Source organism: Diuraphis noxia, unplaced genomic scaffold (genome assembly GCF_037042655.1).
Source record: "Diuraphis noxia isolate RWA-SAM2 unplaced genomic scaffold, SU_Dnox_SAM2 contig0001, whole genome shotgun sequence".
NCBI classification, from domain to species: Eukaryota; Metazoa; Arthropoda; class Insecta; order Hemiptera; family Aphididae; genus Diuraphis; species Diuraphis noxia.
The window spans coordinates 22,659,318-22,681,602 of record NW_028301711.1 but is presented as its reverse complement, the minus strand read 5'-3'; the positions used below and the strand labels follow the sequence as shown (position 1 = coordinate 22,681,602).

The following is a 22,285-nucleotide window of genomic DNA, read 5'->3' as shown; positions in this document are numbered from 1 at the left end:
TAACGGAGCTACACGTGTTCTGCTGAGCGAAAAATGTACCATGTTACGCATTTGTAAGACAGAGACAACACATGCGGGTATCACGTCCTCTTAAAATATATACTGTTGTCATGATATAAATTATTTTATGATTTTGGCCATCTCCTTGTTCTGACTCCCTACAATTAATAAAAGCACATTTTAATATTTTGATATTTCATAGGTCATATTATTAAAAATAAAACGACTAAAATTTTCTTTTGAAATCGTCAGAATAAAAAATTTTTTTTTTTTTTTGGATTGTCAGTCCTATTTTTCCGTATCAACCAAAATTGATAATATTTCATTACCATCGTTGTCTATCGTCGAAAGAAAAACTATCTATGTACATATTTTAACTTTTAATAATTTGTTTTAACTTTCATATAGTTCTGTAGGAACTATATGAAAGTACTCGTATATTAAATAAATAATAATAAATATAAATATATAAACTTTAAAGCATATTTATTTTGTATTATAAATGCATATTTTATGATTTTTTTGAAATTAAATACATACATCAACATTTTTAAGAGCATACATCAACATTTTTAAGAGCATATTTCATCGTTTTTTAGCGCATATAAATCCGTTCCCTAGCGATTAACTTTTCGTGTGCCGTAGACCGCAGATTGAGAAACACTGCGTTGGTGCACTCGTGCAGCTGTGAAATCGAATACGAAATAATAAAATACGTATAATCAGTGTCACGCAGAGACATTTTAAGAACATATACAGTTAAAAAAGTCAGTCACTTGTCCACTCAATTTTTTATTTCTAAAAATTATTTTCACTTATTATAATCACTGTAGTTCAATGAATATAAGCAATATAAGCTATTATATAGTTTATGTTATAAATTTATGAATTTCCCTTTGACAACTGCAGTAATATACACCCATCCCACTCGAGGACACAATATGCAATCGCATTTCCTACTTGCTGGGCGCCTCTGCGTATTATTGTCGAGATGTTCGATTTGAACGTCTCGACGGATTGACGCGCATTGAGGTGGGCTGCAAACGATGCTGCTCGATCTAAAGGATAGTGTTTTGTTGAAGCCGTTGTAGGCATATATTTCTGATTTCCTCTACAATAATAATAATAGCTCCAATCGATTTTGGGGACGATGTCACCGGAATTTATTGTTATTACTCTGAGGTTGGAATTATTAAAGTCGAAAGTGTGTGGAGGTGATTAAAATTATACAGTACTTGTGATAACAATAATAATGATATTATTACGTCCGTGTATCGGACACGTTGACACGTACATGAAATTATTATCAGTCATCCGGTGTGGGGTATAATATGTAGGGCGCCGTGCCGATGTGGCAGAAGTGGTCGTTTTGATAACGTCGGCGTGTCACGTAATAATGTTATGATAATTTTTACGATTGACCGGCGGCAGCCACGACTGGTTACAATTCGTTCGTGTACGTATTATAATGTATGATTGCCGCAATGCTGTTTAAGATTATTGTCATTATGTCGTTATAATAATAATAATAATAATAATATCGTGGAACCTACAACGTGTAACAGACGAACCACCGAATACCGAAACCAGTTGTAATAATAATAATAATAATAATAATAATAACAACAACCACGACATTATCATGCCAACGGCACAGTTTTCACGATGACGCTGTTGTGATTATCCCGCGAACAAGAGTTTCGAGATCGCAAGGTTAAAGTGCGTATTAATATACGGATAATAAAGAGACGTCGTGGTCCTGCCGTAGACGTGTATTACCAGGTGGTCCATCCGAAAGGCTCCAGCTGTTAGAGAACATGTTGCTGTTCCGTCTGCCGCTGCTGGTGGTGTCCGTCGTCTTCGTTCTACTGTCGGGCTATGCCAACGTCGGGCGCTGCGACCAGGTCGTGTCCCGGTTCGAGTACAAGTACAGCTTCAAACCTCCGTATCTGGCACAGAAGGATGGATCTGTACCGTTTTGGGAGTACGGCGGAAGTATGTCATTGTTGTCACCGTGTTTCCATCTCTGTTTAATTTTTGTTTTTTTATGTACATAGGTTTCTATCTCGATTAATTGATTATTTCCCTCAGTGAACGATTCATATAGGTACGTCTGATCACGTTATGTTGAATGACGAATCCTAGAATGGCTTTATTAACTTTACGCCAAACCGATAGCTGGTAATAATTGTACAGTATGCTTGCACTCGAGGAGCTATTGAAATTTGTTTTGAAATTAACGATTTGCACTTAGAATTTTAGCAATAAAAAAATATCAGATAAAAATCTTTTATAACACTCTGAGCTTACTCATCTTGAAGTGATTGTAAAAAATAACAATAATTTTAAACCACTTTTTTTACCCAAAAGATCATTTTTAATTCATACAAACTAATGAATATTAGAAGATATAGGTATGTTTAATACATTTGGTTACCTTCCTATTACATATTTAAAATATTCATTCATAAGTATATCAAAAGTATCAAAAAAGGAGGTATGTATTTACATCTTAAAATACTCTCCAGAGTGCTTTATTTCTGAATGCTTTATTTGAAATGAGAAGAGTTTGAATCAATTATAAATCAATTATCCGTATGTGAATTTGATTTAATATTTGTTAATAACTTATTAGGAGTTAGAATATTAAGAAGAATTACCCAACAGCAAATTTAGACTTAAAAGTGTTATTTTATTTTATTTTATTTTATTGTTTTTATATTTATTTATTTTTGTTTTTTTTTAGATGCTATTGCCAGTGCAGATAATGTTCGAATTGCACCATCTTTAAAAAGTCAAAAAGGTTTGTTCTTATTCTATTCATTATGATACTTTTATATTTTCATTTGCATACTACTAGTAGCATTATTACTATAGGTTTATTTGGTTCCATCAAATGTTTTATTAACTATAATATTACTATTTAAATATTATGTGAATTCACATTAAATGTTAATAAATGTATGGTCTTAAATGCATTATCTTATTGGTTGTTATAAACATGATCTAGGAATATTCTAAGAAATTCATTTTACTAAATTTATGTATTTTATGCTTGGAAATATTATGCTACAAATAGTTGTAGTACAAACCTTTTCTAGCGATTTTATTATACAATGGTAAATCAAACATTTTTTCAATTAATTCTTTTTTATTACAAATTTAATTAATCTTTCATTCTATGATTTACCTAATGACTAAAACTTATTTTATAAGACTTTTTTAAATAGTATAGATAAATCTCAGAATACATAAATAAAAAATAACATATATATCTAAAATTAAGTATGGGAGAAATATTTGGTTTTTGTTATTGATTGATTTTACTGGATTTGATTAATAATAATATTTTGCAGGTGCAATTTGGACAAAAAGTCAAACTAAGTTTGATTGGTGGATAGTTGAAATAAATTTTAGAGTCAGCGGAAGAGGTAGAATTGGTGCAGATGGCCTGGTACATATATTACAATATATTATTATTTATTATTATTAATATTATTCATAATAATATTTAAATATTATTTTAAACAGGCATTTTGGTATACATCTTCTAAAGGTGACTATAATGGTCCAGTATTTGGTAGCTCCGACAAATGGACTGGATTGGGGATATTTTTTGATTCTTTTGATAATGATGGCAAACACAATAATCCATATATTATGGGTGTAGTAAATGATGGATCACAAATTTTTGATCATTCAAAGTAAATTAACTAATTCATTTAGGTATGATATAAATAATTTATTTACCATGTATTTTTTTTTTTTTTTTAGTGATGGATCTACTCAGCAGTTATCCGGATGTTTGAGAGATTTCAGAAATAAACCTTTTGCAACAAGAGCCAAAATTGAATATTATATGAACACATTAACGGTATGATATTGGTGTTATCATACAATTTGAGAAACTATTATATTATTATCCCCAATTGTGATGATAATCCTGTTAGTCACTTCTTAAGAGGACGCTACACCCGCATGTGTTGTCTCCGTCTCACAAGTGTGTAACAATGCAAAAACTGTTTCGCACAGGAAAGAACCGAGAAAGCTACAGTTATAACTAAGAAACAAAATTTTCACCACATAAAGAGGAGAATTTTGTCTGTGCAATATCGTTTTTATTTTTTCGATATCAGAACTACAAAAAAAGTTATTCATGCTTAAAAAACACAAAATTAATGTATTATAAAACAATAAGATTTTTTTTTGTATAAGTGATATCGAAAAATAAAAATGATATTTTACAGACAAAATTCTCCTTTTTATGTGGTGAAAATTTAGTTTCTTAGTTATAACTATATCTTTCTCGGTTCTTTACCGCACAAAACAGTTTTTGCAATGTTATGCACTTGTAAGACGGTGACAACACATGTGGGTGTAGCGTCCTCTTAAGAGAATCTCTTACCCGCATATGTTGTCGGCCAACTTACCAATGCGTAATATACTCAAGGTTTATGCAGTTTTTTCTGCAGTATTGTATTATTAGCTTGAATATTAGAGTGAATTGACTATACACGAGTTGCTTCTCTCATGGCATGGAGTTTATTATCAAACTTAAACTTAAGAAGATTATCTGTGTTGTTTTATTGGTTTGTTATGATATTTTAATTTTTGTATACGTTCATGATTATGTAAAATATTAAGATTTGAAAATGCTCATAATCCAGTTAGAAATTAAAAGAATGTAAAATCAATAAGAGAACACAATTCTTACATTTAGGTTTGCTAATAGGTTAATTCTTTCTAATATTCATGCTAATAATATAAGATTGGAACAGCTTGACATGTATTTTTCCATATTATTCCAAGATGGAGACTACATAGGTTTACTCATAATGTTTCTAGACGTAGGAATTATTCAATGACTTAATAGAGATTGAATAAAAACGTCTTATGGATGGGCTTGCCATAATTGCCTATCTTATACAAGTTCATTATTTAAAAGTTGCTTGTTTCATACAATAACTTACTAACCTTTAAAATATATTTATTTATTTTTTTAATTATCGTGATGTGTTTTTTTGCATCTAAGATGTACAATGGGATAATCAACTGTGATTTATATAAAATGTTTGTTTTTTGAAATATTTAAAATCTTATTATGGTAAATTTCTTACGTACATATCTGTAACTGCAGAACTTACTTATCATAAGGGCTGGAATTATAATGCCCTAAAAAAAACCCAAAAAATGCCCTTAAAAAATGCTTTTATGACCTAAAAACCCTAAAAAACACAAAATATGACCACGACGACAAAACTTGTACTGAACGTCGAACGATATCATTGGACTTCGATTTTACCGACTTAAGATTATTTAACAGGAGTACGGATAATGTTTACTCAAACCTTGTCCAATAATATAATACGAATTACGAGTACCTACCTACTTATAATCTCTCATATCTATATAAAAACCATGTTGGTGTAAAAATCTTAAAATAAAATTTCATACTTGGTTTCCAAAAATTAAGAAAATGGCCTAAAAACTGAAAAATCCCCAAAAATGCAAAATACACTTTCTTATTCTCATTCATAAGTACATAAAATAAATTTGTGACTGAACGAGCATCGCACAGTAAGCTTTGGAAACGTACGCAAAGTGCATCAAAATTTTTTTCTTTTATTTTTTTAATTATGACCAAATTTTTTTTTAATAGTTCAAACTATTGATTTAAAGAAAATAGTTGTTGTGTTGTGAGCTTCCCATATGTGTTGACTCTATGTTACTTATAGTAACTCGTAAGATAACAAAGCTTACATTCAGAAGAATGCATTTTACTTTATTTTTTATTTTTTTAATACTAAAGTGAATTTACTCAATTTAAAATGTATAGGTATAAAATATAAATATCTCCAAGACTAACATCAGCTTTCGAGTATTAAAATTAATTTTTAAACTATAATTAATACCTCTAGTTTATAATAAATTATTATTTTTATTTTTTTAGGTATTTTTCCATAGTGGTAATACTAATAACGAAAAGGACTTTGAAATTTGCTTCCGAAGCGAAAATGTATTTTTACCTAAGACTGGTTATTTTGGTGTATCTGCCGCTACCGGTGGTCTTGCAGGTAATGATCTCTTAATAGAATATTCTATAAAGTGTTAAAATGTGCTTGTTGTTAAAAACAATTATATATTTCAGATGATCACGATGTTAATAATTTCTTGACATACAGTGTTTACCCACCGGGAACAACATTCAAACCAGCTGGTAAATCTCAACAGTCTTCCGTAGACGAAGAAAATAAATTAACCAAGGAGTATGCTGATTATCAACGGAAATTAGATCAAGAAAAAGAAGAGTAAGATAATTGTTAAATATTAGTTGACTCAGTAAATCAAACTTTGATATCTTGAACACAGAAATGTCACCTTCAAACAAATATAATAATTGCTTTTTATCAACTTAAAATTCTCTATTTAATTTTATACTTGTAGACTAAATTTGAAATATTATGTTTTATTCTTATTTACTACTTTGTCATACTATATAGTTATCACAAGCAGCATCCAGAAACTAAAACGAGAGAAGATAATGAATTTGAAGATTGGTATGAAACAGATAGTCAAAGAGAATTAAATCAAATATTTTCTGGTCAAGGCCAGATTGTAGATTCTGTAAAAGTATTAAGCGAAAAACTGGATGAAGTTGTTGGTCGTCAGGAACGAACGCTCAGTTTGTTGTCTAATGTTCAATCTACTATGGCGGTTGTTGGATCAATGGGTAGTGCACAAGGACAACCTCATGGTAACAACTTTTTGTTAACTATTTGCATGCATTTATTGATATTTTCTGTTTATTATAATGTAGTACAAATGCCACAAGGGAATGCAGGAATTGGAAGACATGATGTTGATTTACTAATTAACAACCAGAATGGTATTATAAACTCTGTGAGAGAAGTCAGGTATTATTTAAATATTTGATAAATATATTAGTTAAAATTGTGATTACTATTAAAAGTTTTTGTTTTTGTTATCAAGATGAAATATATATATAATCTTTCCAATTTAAAGTACTTGGTGAATTGTTTTATTAGTTTTCATTTGTATGAGATTCATAAATTGTCATTTATAATTTATCTAAGCTAATTTTCTTAAAATAAACATTACTCATACCTCAAAAGTTCAGTTACAAATTTAACTTTTAATCTATATACAAGTAAATACAGGCAATAGATTTATGCTTTTTTATGAGTGCTCCTTGCAATATTTTAGTTATGAATTTTTAGTGATATTCTAATATTCCAAATTAAAATCATATAAGTATACGATCATACATTAATTAAATCATACTTTATTTATACTTTTCCTAGGAATTTAATGGCAGAAGTACATGTAAAGACTGAAAACATAATTAAAAACCAAGCTCATCAACCAACAGCTCAAGTTCAACCATTAGGTTACGACCAGGCATCAATTATACATGAAATTAGAGACTCGTTAAATACCATTAAGCGAGATGCATCACAGAAGGCTGGGTATTCACAACAATCATCTTGTCCTACATGTGCAACTAATACTATTGTGTTAGTTGCTGCAGTGGGCCAAACATTATTGTTTATAATCTACACTTTGTATAAGTAAGTGAAAACAACATTGATAGATATTTTAAATTTGTGGTAAGCCCTGTAGGAAATTTGGAGGACCAATCAACATATTTTGAATTAGTTATTAGATGACCTTTAAACCAAATTAGGTTTATCAAAATGAAAATTAGTAACTAGCCACTTTAAAAATGCAAGTCTATAAAATATATCGATTTAATTGTTATTTGTTTAAAATAAGTGTTACTATCACTTGAAAACATTACAAGTATAACTAGTCTGCTACACTGAAAAATTAACTAAATTGAATTATGTCCTTCTTCTAGGGGGAGTTATTTTTATTCATTAATCTCAGCTTATTAAATTATTCACAGAAATAAAAAAAAGCTGATTATATTAACAGGATGTTAATATGATGCCAATCATGTTATATATAAAATTGATACCTATAGTAGGTAATTAAGTTTCATAGCCTAAAAAATAAAAGATAGTCTCTGCTTATGAACTTAACAAATTTCTGGCCATGCCGCCTACAATTTCAATTATGTCTAGAATCCAGTTATGTTACTACACGAATTCAAATCATATAATTGTATGAAACCATTTCTTCATGTCATACAATTTGAATAATATTACCTTTCCTTGTCGGACAAAAATTGTTGTTCATGTAATTTCAATGTCAATATCTTATGTTTAATTTGCCTGAATGGTTGTTTTTTTTTTTTTTGTTTCAGGAACAGTAAAGAATCACAAGCTAAGAAATTCTATTGAACCTTTGAAATAAAAACACTATCCTAATACTATGTTTATAATTAGGAGATTTCATTAATTATTGCAGTTGTGTTAAAATTTAATTGATACCTCTTATGAATAAGATAGTAAAAATAAATAGTAAAAATGTAATTTTGGTACAGGGATTGAATCTGCATGATAAATCTGCCAAAACATTTTTTTTTTACCATGTAATTAATGACTTATTATTTAATTAAGATAATTTTTTAAGGTTGTTTTACTTATCATTACAATAAGAATGTGTTGTGATTTATAAAAATAAATTTAATTGATTAATTATTTGATTCAAAACTATGTAGGCCAGAATTGGATTCATATTGATTCATTACAGATTACAACTATATATTATGTATTATATGTTATTTTGATATTTTTTTTTTAAAATGATTTTAAATGGAAAATAAAAACCAAGAAACAAATTAATAATTGTTAATAATTTATTATTTTAATGCATTGTCAATAATTGTTTTGTAGAATTGATTTATAGCTTACAGGTTTTAACCATTTAGATTTAATTAGTAACTTACAATATTATATAAATATATAGGTCAATTGGTATTATTTATAAAATAAAATGTTTTAAGTAAAAGTAAAAAATTAAGAACACATGTAAGAAGGTTAATTTTAAAAATAAGACAGGCTTAATAGGTTTTTTGTTAGCTGTAAAATATTCATAGCCTGGTTTAAAATGTTTGTTAATACTTAATACAATTATAATAGGCCCTGGGCAATGTAATCAAACATGTCATAACGCAAAACAATATAAATATATAATATTATGTATGGTTCCGTCAGGCAGTTCATAAAAAAATAACAAATCTATTGTGTGAAAAATATGCATTAAATTAAAGTGCAAGTAGACCCGTGCATGACTTCTGATAAGAACATTGGCGTACCAGCTCCAAGACCACCATCTGTCTTTTCCTGTTCGTTTTCTTGATCGTACTCACAATCAAAGTAACGACTCTGCAAACAATAAAATAACAGTTGTAATAAAAAAAAGCACTCGCATTAAACCTTAAAAATGATTGTTTTTGCAAAAAAATAATGTGCTTTGTCTTTTTACATAGTACAAACTAGTCACAGACCTTATTAACTGAATAATTCTTTTAAAGTGTGTAGCATTAATTTATTAAGGATATAACATAATCTATATTCTTCAAAGTTCAAGGGTAGTTTATTTAAGCTTGAAATTTGTTGGTTTATGTTATGAATTTATTATTTATATTTGATTATAAGTTGATAAAATCTAATTAGTTTTTGTAACATCTAAATCTAATTTATCTCTTTATAATCTTAAAATTAGTTGCTAGCTCCTAAAAATTAAACCAAATACTTGTCTGTATATAGGACCACACACTATAACGTTCAGACACCCAACACAATGGTACCACCCTATCGTTTACATAGGTAGGTATTAAGTAACTAACAAGTTATATATCATTACAATACATAAACGTCCTAAACATAAAGCTGAAAATAATAATCCAGCCAAGTTAAGTACATAGATATTCATCAAAAAAATCAAACCAAATCAACCAGAGCTTGGTGATCAGTCACTGGAGTGAGAACCCATAAAATTATCTGGACATCTGGTTTGGGAAAGTCTTAAAATTTTAATTGTTTTCTATTATTAGGTAGTTAAACAAATCACAACTTTATTATCTAATGACTAATTCGAGTTAAAATGTTTACGTCACATGATGGTTGTAACAATATGTAAAATATAATATCGGAATAGTGTTTTTAAATACTATAAATAAATATAATTCACACAGTTCGAGGATTGTCGGAAAGTAATAGTAGTTCCTGAAGTAACGAGTTAACTCCCTTGGTCGGGTCATCGGCTACCGAGGTTGTTGGTCTGCGATACACAGAAGGGGGTCGAGGCTCTATACTATAGACCATTTTTTGCGCTTTTATAAATACTTGAAGAATTAAAAAAGTTGAAAAGATAACTGTACCCAGGGCCCGCGAAAGCTATGGGCGACCTGGGCGACTGCCCAGGGTGCCAGCACGTAGGGGCGCCAAACTGAAAATTATTTTTATTTATTTATCTTTTAAAACGCATTAACAATCTATACAATTTGAAATATTCATTATCTAATGTCGTTTTAATTGAAGATGCATCTTCAAATGTCTCATATTAGTAGAATATAAGAATAATATAACAGTGCATCGATACCGCTGGTTTTGATGTAAAAATAATACATGGAATTATGGAAGCATACCACCGCATTTGTGAAAAACCGTGGCGGTAAAACTCATTCGGACCTTACGGTGAAAATACCGCAGAATAGGTATAGTGTAAATCAAAAAGACACAATTGTCTGACACACACAATTATTTATTCAATTTATTGTTTTCGACGAGCTCTCGCTCCGTACGGTCTGCTGTGTAATGTCAAATACTCAAATGTATAAGCTAACAAGTATCTGCCAACCATAGGCTGCAAGCTGGGGCAGTTGCCCCCCTGGCTTTTTCAAAATATTTTTTGTAATTGAATGTTTTAAGATAAATGACTATATATACTATACAACAAATTTAAAGTATAAAATAAGTTGAAATATAATAAAATATAATACTACATTGTACACGAGTATAATAAAAAATGTTATATTATTTTAAAACACCTAGTAAAATTATAATATTTATCCTCAAATCCTAACATTGCCCCCCCCCTAGAAAAATTTCTGTGGGCGCCAACAGGTAATCAATATTCATATGATGATATATTTTGTTTAGTAAATTTGTACATAGTATTTTGGTTTCTTTTTTACAATAAATTCCGTTTTAATTAATAAGTAGTTAGTGAAACCAGAAACACAATATTCCTATATTATAGGCAGTGGTGGGCTAGTGGCGTGAAATAATATTATATTATTTGATTTGATATTTTATGTTAATGAATATACTTTGAATTTTGATAATTGATATTAATATATGATGATATATAATAATTAATATATGGCGCAACGGTCGATATAACGAGGTGAATCGCACATTCGCACATTTCTTATTATGAAAATTAGTATTATTAACTTAACACGTTTTTCGGAGTATCTATAAATATGATGATATAAATTTAATATTATTTTTGTTGTACAATTTTATAAGTTAATAAAATAATATGTCTAACCTTATTACAATATTGTTATGATACAAAATACATGCTAATTTTATTTAACTTACTAAAAAACTTAATTTTAATACTACTCAAACTAGTCTTGGCGGGGGGGGGGGGTGTTAAGGGCGCCAAAACTTCTTGCGCCGGCCCTGACTGTACCTATAATATAATATGAACGCGTATACACTTGACTACTTATACCTAATGCATTAATTAGCTATATCTGATATTAAATATTTAAATGTTTTCTATTAGTCGTTATATAATATATATAGGTAAGTAGGTACGAGGTACCTAATTCATGATTGTATGTTTGTAACATACAATCATGAATTATGTTTGTAACATAGGTAGGTAAGGTATCTAGGCATGCGTGACAATATGATTAGGTATACAATGTCAGAAAATATTTTATGATAAATTAACTAGAAATAAATGTTTTATTAGTTTATATATTTAATCAAATTTAACTTATTTTATGACAGTAATAATAAAATATGTCTAATTTAATTTGTATAATATACTCCATGTGACCATGTATATAGCAAGTTAATAGTAGATAATTGGCCCCTTTAGCCACCACACCTATATTTATACACTCTAATACTCTATATGTTCAGTTAAATATAGTCATACCTAAATTACTATTTGTCACTTGTGTGCAATGTGCAAATAGTAAAAAATAAAAATAGCCTAGTTTATACCTTTCAAGTTCAATTTTAAATATATATTTTTTTTAATTAGTACCTACAATTTGCGAACAAGAATGCAATTAAGTCCGTAAGTATAGGTAGGTACAAATTAATTTGTATAATAAGTATGATAATACAGGGACGGCGCCAAGGGGTGGCGAGGGGGGGCGATTGCCCACCCAGGATAAGTTCTCGCCCTGCTCTCGCCCCCCCAGATATTTTAACTCTTATTAACTGGTGTGTGACCATGGAGCACTAGACAAAGCTAGTTCCCCAACTATTATAACATAAACGTTTTTGAACACAAGTAATATTCTGTGATTTCGAATAACCAGCCATGGCCACCAGATTTTCTCATAATTTTTAATCGATGATTATTATACAATCACTGTAACGCTATACTTTATAGTTAATACAGTTTACGAATGTATTTATTTTTGATAGACGTATTATTTCGTAATCGTAATAAGATGACTATCTTCATTGTTCACTCTACTTTATCGATAAAAGTGGCACGATTCAAAATGTTTAAAAATAGCAGCGTTCGTCTATTAGTCGGTTTCCCTGACTTGTTATTGCACGACATATATTGTTCATTGTATATATATACCCGCATTGAATAATATCGTTTGTATTTAGATATAACAGAATAACAGATAATAATTATTAATGTCTTCGGTGGAAATTTAAGAAATAGAAGTATGGAGGCAAAATCTATTTTAGAACACATTAATTTTGAATTTATTTTTTGTTTACATCTCTTTTGTGATACATTTAGTCAAATAAAAATTGTATCTGATTATTTACAATTTCCCAATTCAGATATAGGAACTAGTTGTATAATGGTTGAATCATTAATTGATTATCTTAAGGAATTTCGAACAGTTGACAGATTATTTAATGAGCTTTTAGAAAAAGTTGTTTTGTTTGCGGAAAATAATAACATTCTATTACCTGAAGAAAACTTAATGTGTAGAAGAACTCATCGTAAATTGCCTGTTAGATTTTCATCTTATATTACAGAACTACCGACATCTAAAAATAGGACCGTTATGTGTAAGAATGATGTAAAGATAATCATATTTAATCCTGTAATTGATAGAATGATCAATGAACTACAACGAAGATTTTCTGATAATAATCCAATATTATCTGGTATAAGTTCCTTAAATCCTCAAAATAAATCCTTTTTAGACTTTCAAATATTATTACCTTTTGCTAAGCATTATGATGTTGATATTGAAAGCTTGGAATCTGAACTTAAGTTAATACCGAAACTCATAAAAAGACATCAGATAGAAAAAAAAACTAAAATTAACACTATACTCGATTTCATGCATTTATTAGAATGTTACAAATTGGCTTTTTCTGAACTATATTTACTATGTACCATAGCAATTATCATACCTCCTTCCAGTGCCGGAGTGGAGAGAACTTTTTCTAGTCTCCGACAAATCAAAACTTATTTAAGAAATAAAATGATTAACTCAAGACTAACAGATATAGCAATTCTTTCAATTGAAAAAAACATTTCCAAAAACCTAGATATGGAAAAGGTTGTGGACAAGTTTTCTGCTGCTCATCACAATAGAAAGATAATGCTTATTTAAATTTTTTTCTTAATTTAATCTTACTTGGAATTTTATTTTTATTTTTAAATATTACTATTATATACATATTAAATTTATTTTATATGCAGAAATGCACTTATACATTTAAAAATGTTTTCATATTTAAATTTTAGTAATTACTATTATATTATATTCAATTATGTCTCATGCTGAAATGCAACTATACAGTTAAATGTTTTTATATTTAAATTGTAGGTCCTTTAATTGTATTTTTTATTTTCAAATATTACTATTAGGTATGTAATAAATTTATGTTATATTTAAAAATGCACTTATACAGTATTACTGTGTTCACTGATACATAAATCATTACTTAACATTTTTTTTATTGTTATTGAAATAAATAAAATTGTTGAATATGCATTATGCCCCTTCAAAAAATTAACTTGCCCTTTACCGCCCCCCTAGAAAAAAAATTCTGGCGCCGTGCCTGTGATAATATTAATATAGCCTATAGGTACATAACAGTCGATAATATTATGATACTGCACAATACAATACACATTATAATACCTATACCGCTACAACGAGTTGAGTAAAATATCTGAGAAGGTGACCACTAACGACTATAACGTCTAAAGCCATTTTTTTACGGATGGTACCTACTTACTTATAGTGGCTATTGAACGAAAGTGCATACCTACCTAACGATACAACAATATGTGGGTAGGTATGTCTTAATTCTAAAAATATATTATAGGCCTATTATTTATAAATAATTAAATAATAAATATAATACAATTATTATTGATGACACAGGTACATATTGCGTAAATATTTAGTTTTTATAATTTTAAGCCATATGCACCTAACAAGCTATTTGTATATTAAAATACAAATAAATAACTCAACTTTTGTTAATAAGTTAATTGAAAGTTTCCGTATAACTTTTAACTTGACTGAGTTAAAAAAAATTAGGATAACTATTTAGCTTTAAAGCTTTTAAAAATGTTTCTAACAACTTAATTCAATTAAAAATTACCATATTAACTTGCCCATGCTTGGATTAGTTGAGCTAAATAGCTGGCTAATAGTGCCTTAAGTAGGTAGTAATAATTATTAATTATTATTAATTATTAATAATATACCTACTGCAACTATACCTAGCTATAGTATTTATTATTGTAGATACTTATAACTTATGTGGTAGTATAATGGTATTATAGGTAAAATAATATTTATTTATGCCTAAATACACTACACAGCACTTAGGTATTTGTATATTTTATAATATAAATAGTTAATTTCAAACTATTCCAAAACGACCAAAACTAAATATATAATACCTATAGGTACCTATATTATATTGGTGAGAAATAAATACTTTTTTCAGTAGGAACAAATGGCGTATATATAATAAGGCATTCACTGAACATATTTTTCAATAAGTAGGTATTCAAAATTCAATTACGTATATTATATTCCGGTAATTTGAATACTTTTCATGTTATATTTATTCGAATACAAAATATTAGTATTCTTTACAAGACTTATATATGTAATAAATAGGTTTATAAGATACCAATCTACATTCAAAAGTTAACTGTCGATGTTTTTATATGAATATTATTATGATACTCGGAATTAAGGAAATCCAGTAAAAACTTTGTCGAATCTGAATTTGAATAGATTTATCATTTATAATATTATAATAAATATAAAATTAATAATTACAGGTTTTTCAAAAGTTCCATCCCATTACTTATCTGCAGTGCTAGGAATATAGATAACTGAAAAAATCTGGATAAAGATGACAACACAATTTTATTTTAGATACAGATAACAGATAAATAAATCAAATTCATCTAACAAAAGATAAAAATATTCTATCTAGAATAAATTACAGGTAATTAATTATAGAAATTAAAATAACTAATTCAAAAAATATGTATACTCTTATGTAAGAAAAACATGCGTGTATAAATGTTTATTTTCGTCTTCATTTATAACATATTAAGTGTCTTGTGTATCACCAAACTTAACCCCATACATAGTACATCAGTTGTCGATTATCGTGGATGTTATTAATATTTATATTAATTAATAATTTCAGATGATCGTATAGCCGATAGCGAATACGAAAAAAAATAGACGTCTACAGGTTTATCTTTATTTCTCAATAAATAAAATTATATTCTATGAAATTTTGCTTATATCAGTGATTATAACTTATCTTTTTATAATTCGTATTTAAATTATATTTTAAAAATATTTATACAATTCTGGGAAATAACACCGGTCGCGATAAACAACAGTACCTATAATATATAGGTAGGTACTAGGTAATCCTACTTATATAAATGAATTAATATATTTTATATTAATTTATAACCGAACAAGCAGAATGTTAATAAATACTAAATAGGAATAATTTATAATCTTTTCACAATAACGTCATAATATATTTGTATCCAATTCAGCTGTTACTGAAGAATGAAGATCATATGAGAGATTTCGAAAAATTCGGGGGACGGGGGCCCCAGTGAATTGCACACCCAACACTCCCGATAATTGAGCCACTTAAATTGTTATACATGGAATTGTGAATTGTAATATCAAAAGTATTCTTATTTTGCAATAACATATGAGAATTTATAAACAATAATATTGTGGTTTAACTACGTAAAACATAATTTAATGTTTAAACAAAATTTTGAAATCATGATAAAGATCGAGAACATTATAGACCTTTTAACCGACACAGAAATTTAAAAATATTTTAAAAGAGTTATTCTACAAATATTTCATCACAAACATTATAAAAATATGTACCTACCTATTTGGAAAACGTTTTGCGTTCAATACTGTAGGTCCATTTTCATTAAATATTTTCAAATATTTTAAGAAAGTTTTTGTCGATAAATAATTGTTTACTCTTTCAAAGAAGTTTAAAATTGAACATGAGAGGCTAACAATAGGTTTTCAATCTCATAAGTTGTTATAAGTTCTATATTATACTGAATATAAAATTTGTGTAGAAATAAATTAATAGTATTTTTTTATAAGTGTATAAAGTTCATTAAATTATGAACATATTATTTGAAAATTTTTAACTTAGTGTAAATCGTTTCCTTGACTAGAAAAATATCAATGCACTTAGAAAAACTTTTAAATAAAACAATATTAAAAGTAGCATCACAATGGTGTTGAACCTATTATAAAACTTCTTGGATCGGTTAAATTTGGCTGATATCGCACGAAGTGGGTTTTATCAATATTTATTATTTTTTTTAATTGACAGGATGACACTTACAAACAATGCAATTTCTTTATTTACAACTAAAATAAATAATGTCAAATAAGTGGTTTAATATATAGGATGAAGTTGACTATATAATATAATATTATAGCTGTATGATTGTTTATCAAAACTGTCAATAACACAGTACAACAAAAACAGTCTTTAATGAACTTTTATGTTTACAATATAAACATTGCTTGTTCGCTCTTTGCAGAATCACACGTAGGTATCATAAAAATGATATGTAGCTATAAAGTATAGTTTTACCATTGAATATCCATAGAAAGATTAATTTTCCGAATACACTGATGACGTAGGTATGCATAAACACTTCAGGCACGGTCGTGTTTAGATTCAAGTTTTGTATAATGAATGTTTTTTTTTTTTTAATAATTTGTTTTTAGTAAAATATTAGAATAAGACTAATTATAATTATTTTGATAAAACGAATAAAATTATAGAAAAATGTGTTATTATAAGATGAAATTGTTCTGCTAGTTCATGAATCATGATGATCTGTCTATAGGCGTAACGCGTATGGCTAAGGAACAATCTATAATTATTAATTAGATTATACAATAATTACTCATAATAAAAAAACTATCCACATTACTTATTGTTGATAAACCTTCATCGTCTGTGTATCTCGATGACAAAAATATTCTTAAACATTGAATATTGTACGATGTTATTATTTTTAATTTACTTTATTTTTTAATTGCAATGAAATACAGAATTCTTAACTTTTATCTGGTGGCCCCTAAACGCGCCTTCTCTGACTATATAGGTGCCTATATATACTTATTTAATACATATTTTTGAAATGCAATTCTTATTTCATAAAAACGATTAAAGAACGAATAGGCGAATGGCCAATATTTGAATTAATTCAGCCTTATATTGTGTGCATATATGTGATAAATATACTGATAATAATATACTATTAGAAATATGAACAAATCCAATATTATAATATGATAAAACTACAATATGGTCATATAGTTTATGATAAAGCTACTAATATTAATTAATTTAATATTTTTGAAAATCACATTTTACCTGACAATCCAGACACCTGCAGTGATCGCTCATCTTGCACGTTATACCCCATTGAGCAGCAACCGCCTTATAAAACTCTTTGCTGCTCTTATGAAATATTTCTTGTCTTACGGGTGATCCATTACTTTGACATTCGATCTCAGAGCTACACGATTGCCGACCACTCCCTCCGGCGCAAATTTCATCGGACGTGGTCATTTGTTGCAGATTGCCACCGTGATCGGAAGATTGTCCTGGCTAATAATAAAAACAAAAATAAATTCGATACTTAATTAAAGATAACTATATAATCAAAAAATTATAGACGACAAATATATATATATTTTATAATGCATAATGTGATGTTGCTGCAGCAACTTACATGCAAGCACTTATAATAATATTCATCGTGGGTACCCTAGCTATTCCCCCCCCCCACCAAAAAAATATCCTTAGATCAGCATCTGATAGAATAATCAACCTGTATGAATTATATTTTATTAATAGTTTTATTACCTATAGGTATAATATAGCAGTTCGTAAGAAATATTTTTATTTTATTTTTTATTGAGGGTTGAGGCTTCGACAACAAGGGTCATTTGCCTGGGGAACTGTTGGTTTTGGTACTCGTGGATGTTTTGGCAGAATTTCGAATGGGTGCCTGTAGATTTCTGCCATGCCCGGTTGGGGGGCGACAGCCTCTCTTTCCAGACAGCATGAACTGCCTGGTAAGCGATGCCGCCCCTGACCGGGATTCAAACCGGCGACGGTGCTCGTCGCAACCGACGCCTTAATCCTCCCGGCCACTACACCCACTAAGAAATAATTATATTTTTAATACCGCATCTTCTTATCGACGAAGGTAATTATCTAAATAAATAAAATGATTAACAATATTAATTAATTCATCTGGATTGATGTAGGATCTACCCAATTAAAAATGCGCATTTTTAATATTTAATATGTTTTTTTTTTTAAGTACTTATAAAGTCTATGCTTATTTTTGTCTAGTGCGGATCGCTATATGTGTATTAAACTATTAATAAACGGGAAAAAATTGATTTTCTTTCGCTTAATATTAGGTATAGAACGTATAGGTACAAACATCGACATTGTAGTGTTATTTAGTAGGTATTTAATATTTACCTCCTGCAAACTATGCTCATAACTCGGCGGCGGCGACGATGGAATTTGCTGTAGTCCCATGCAATCCATACTGCTGCAACCGGACGAACACGAATCCGAGGGCTGTTTCTTGTTTTTGTCTTTGCAGTGTTTTTTCCGCTCTTTTTTCATTTTAACGCCGCTGCAGTTCACTTTATATAGAAGGCAAAACGTAACTATGATGATTATTATTTCATGCATGCATGTATAATACGAATAATACGATGTAAAGCATCGAAAACGTTAAAACGAATATTATATACAGTTAGAGGTATCATACTTATTATATTCAGTTTTTTAATTTTTTGATTGTTTATAACATCTGGTGTACACCTTATATACTTATTTAATAAGTATAAAAATTAGGCATATGCATTTTATAATAAACTCGATAAAAGTTAGAAATCCAATCTATGACCAAAAACTTTGACAGCAATAGTAGTTTTTCGAGTACGGTGGATGCATGTGCATCGTTCTCGCACGTCTGTCGAGGGGAGGCAGCCGCTAACAACTACGTACACTGGCGACACTGGCTACTGCAGTCAGTGCGACTACCACTATATAATACTACAGCTGATGTCTATACATAGGTTTTACTATAATGTATATTATTATTATTATTTGCGGTGTTTTAAGGGTGGTACTCTGCAGGTACTTGATTGCAGTATTTATACAATTTATTATGTTTATCGATTGTTTTGTTTATTATGATTAGGCAGGTACATGCGAAAAAAAATGCAACAGTTGTGTACTTGTATAAATATTAAATATTATATATATATATATGTGCGTATGTATGAGATATTTTACACTGGATAATTAGTATTTAGTATTAGAAATAAGTACCACTTAAATAGAAATAGAAGTATATAGCGTATACATATATAATAGACATTATTATTATCACGTGATAGCTATAACCTACCCTTTAAAAATAAACATTTGCTTTTATACATAATCATGGTTATAATATTATATCATCGTGATCCGAGTTGACCATTGAACATTTATTTGTTTAAATATTTACCACATGTTTATACTGTATATTCTTATACAAGTTAAATACTTAAAAATATACTTTTTTCTATCTAAATTATTGTTTATGAATATTATTACTTATGCTTAATACAATTTGGTCAAGGAAAACAGAAACAAATAAACTTTACTTGAAAAATACTTATACCTACTACCTATCAGTCGCCTTTTGAAATATAGAAGGAAATTTTTTGCTGGGTGAATTTAGATTTTAGATTTTTTTTTATCTTATGCATGCAGTTAATGTTTTAAAAATGTTGACATAAAATGATAAATTTAGAAAACAAATCAAAAGACATCTGGCCTAAATGAATATTTTTATCATTAAAGTCATTCGAATACCTAACTTGAATTTTATGGAGCCTAAATTATTTTTAACGATTTTCCGAGGGAAAAATATTGCAAATTTAGTAAAACTCTCCTCTACATAAAAGTGTTTCCATTCGTTATCTATATAATATCATATAATTATTGTTTATTTTTTTTTATTGCATATTTTGTTATTCCTATTACACCTATAGCGGTATATTACCTAATATATACAATATAGGTTTAAATGTATAGATTGTAAATCGTGATACTAATATACCATAGGTAAAACAAGTATAAAAAATAAATAATGACGGGACAAATATCAACAAATATAGAATAGAGTATGATTAAAAAATAAAAAAATAGCACGGAGGCGCGAAAATTCCGATTAAAAATGTATGTACTTCGCGACACGATGCAGTATAATAATATGATAACCTGTGTAGTACCTATACTACTGTCTACTACTACGTCTATCATCGGCGCTATTATATCGATATGGTTATTATATAATTATTATTTATTTATAACCGCGTGCGATGCACATCACGGAACTTACGTGAGATCAATGGAAACAGATCGCATTAATCGTTCGAGCACGGACACCGCAGCTATCGTATATTATTATTAAACTCCGTGTAATCACGCTAACACACGCATACAAGCGCAGCTTGCACACACACACACGCCCACACATTCACGACCGTCACGCGAGCCGGTCGCACGACGTACGTGTAGGTAGTGTGTGTGGACACTGTAGACGGTGTTTACGCGGCCGTATAACAAGAGCCATATATACACACGGTTGTGTGTGTGCGTGTGTGTGTGCTGTAGACGCCTCCGAAACGATGTTACACCGTTATTGATCTATATAATATTGTAGCGCGGGATCCGTCTTAGGGCGCACACTCGTCCACGCCGTGCACACACACACGCACACATATACGAGCGCGCGCGCGCGTACACACACACGAGCATATTATACACAAGCGTGCGCAGACACTATCGCGACGGGGTAATAAATAATAAAAAGACATTAAAATGTGTACTTAAGTTTTCTGGCATAACAATATCAACGTTTTTCAATACCGCTGATCACTATATCGATTACTGTAGAGCTCGGATGTTAATAATGACCAAAATGTCAATAAAATATGAATTTAAAAAAGTCAAAATATGTAATTATATGACATAAATTATATTATATATATTTTTTTTTTTCAACGAATATATATGTATATATGGTTAGTATTAATTATTCAAAACAAATTATATAGGGACTCTTTAAATGTGTAGGTATTCAAAATTAATTTATTACGAAATACACATCAGCTATTAAATATGAAAAAAAATGATTAATTATTATAGTTTCCGATCTATTAAAATTAAATTTTACGTAGGCTTAGTACTTTCAGTATCAGGATTACAATGTATAGCAATTATTTTTTGATATTTTAAAATTTGAAAGATATTCCACGATCCGATAATATGTTTTTATACAATATCGAAAACGACCGCTCCACGTTTACAGAATTGTTCGGTCCATACTTAAATTTTACAATGTCGTCAGCGGTGAAAGACATAAGCGCCAAAATGAGATTAAAAAAAAAAGTTGTATCGTTCCTACAGAGGTACCTATTATTTGCCATCACGGTTAATAGAAGATATTATTATAAATAGTGATTTACTTCGCTAAATAA

At 28.9% G+C, this 22,285-nt stretch overlaps 2 protein-coding genes across 3 annotated transcripts; one reads left to right on the top strand and one right to left on the bottom strand.

Moving 5' to 3' along the window:
- The first annotated feature begins 1,406 nt into the window (after positions 1-1,406).
- On the top strand, positions 1,407-8,771 carry ergic53 (lectin, mannose binding protein ergic53). The gene is made up of 11 exons (XM_089220611.1): positions 1,407-1,995; positions 2,747-2,803; positions 3,357-3,454; positions 3,532-3,704; positions 3,775-3,874; positions 5,951-6,074; positions 6,149-6,308; positions 6,501-6,754; positions 6,818-6,914; positions 7,323-7,589; positions 8,288-8,771. The coding sequence occupies exons 1-11, from the start codon at positions 1,818-1,820 to the stop codon at positions 8,322-8,324; spliced, it is 1,545 nt and encodes a 514-aa protein (XP_089076737.1). The 5' UTR covers positions 1,407-1,817; the 3' UTR covers positions 8,325-8,771.
- On the bottom strand, positions 8,765-21,371 carry LOC107165023 (uncharacterized). Of its 2 annotated transcripts, none has more exons than XM_089220622.1 (4): positions 21,145-21,371; positions 19,221-19,390; positions 18,096-18,332; positions 8,765-9,311 (listed from the first exon to the last, which is right to left on the bottom strand). In XM_089220622.1, exons 2-4 carry the CDS (start codon positions 19,368-19,370, stop codon positions 9,186-9,188), a joined length of 513 nt encoding a protein of 170 aa, XP_089076748.1. In that variant the 5' UTR covers positions 19,371-19,390; positions 21,145-21,371; the 3' UTR covers positions 8,765-9,185. The 2 variants fall into 2 exon arrangements, with proteins under 2 accessions (XP_089076748.1, XP_089076742.1); XM_089220616.1 differs by lacking the exon at positions 21,145-21,371 and adding an exon at positions 19,519-19,732.
- Positions 21,372-22,285: the final 914 nt, after the last annotated feature.

What these genes read in the sequence shown, in the direction of transcription:
- LOC107165023 (XM_089220616.1), bottom strand. An exon ending in ATGAGCATAGTTTGCAGGAG is followed by an intron (nt 18,333 to 19,220) that starts GTAAATATTAAA and finishes TTTTATTATTAG; the next exon opens with CCAGGACAATCTTCCGATCA. An exon ending in GCAGGTGTCTGGATTGTCAG is followed by an intron (nt 9,312 to 18,095) that starts GTAAAATGTGAT and finishes TATTGTTTGCAG; the next exon opens with AGTCGTTACTTTGATTGTGA.
- ergic53 (XM_089220611.1), top strand. Translation starts at nt 1,818, where the DNA reads ATGTTGCTGTTCCGTCTGCCGCTGCTGGTGGTGTCCGTCGTCTTCGTT. An exon ending in GTTTTGGGAGTACGGCGGAA is followed by an intron (nt 1,996 to 2,746) that starts GTATGTCATTGT and finishes GTTTTTTTTTAG; the next exon opens with ATGCTATTGCCAGTGCAGAT. An exon ending in ATAATCTACACTTTGTATAA is followed by an intron (nt 7,590 to 8,287) that starts GTAAGTGAAAAC and finishes TTTTTGTTTCAG; the next exon opens with GAACAGTAAAGAATCACAAG.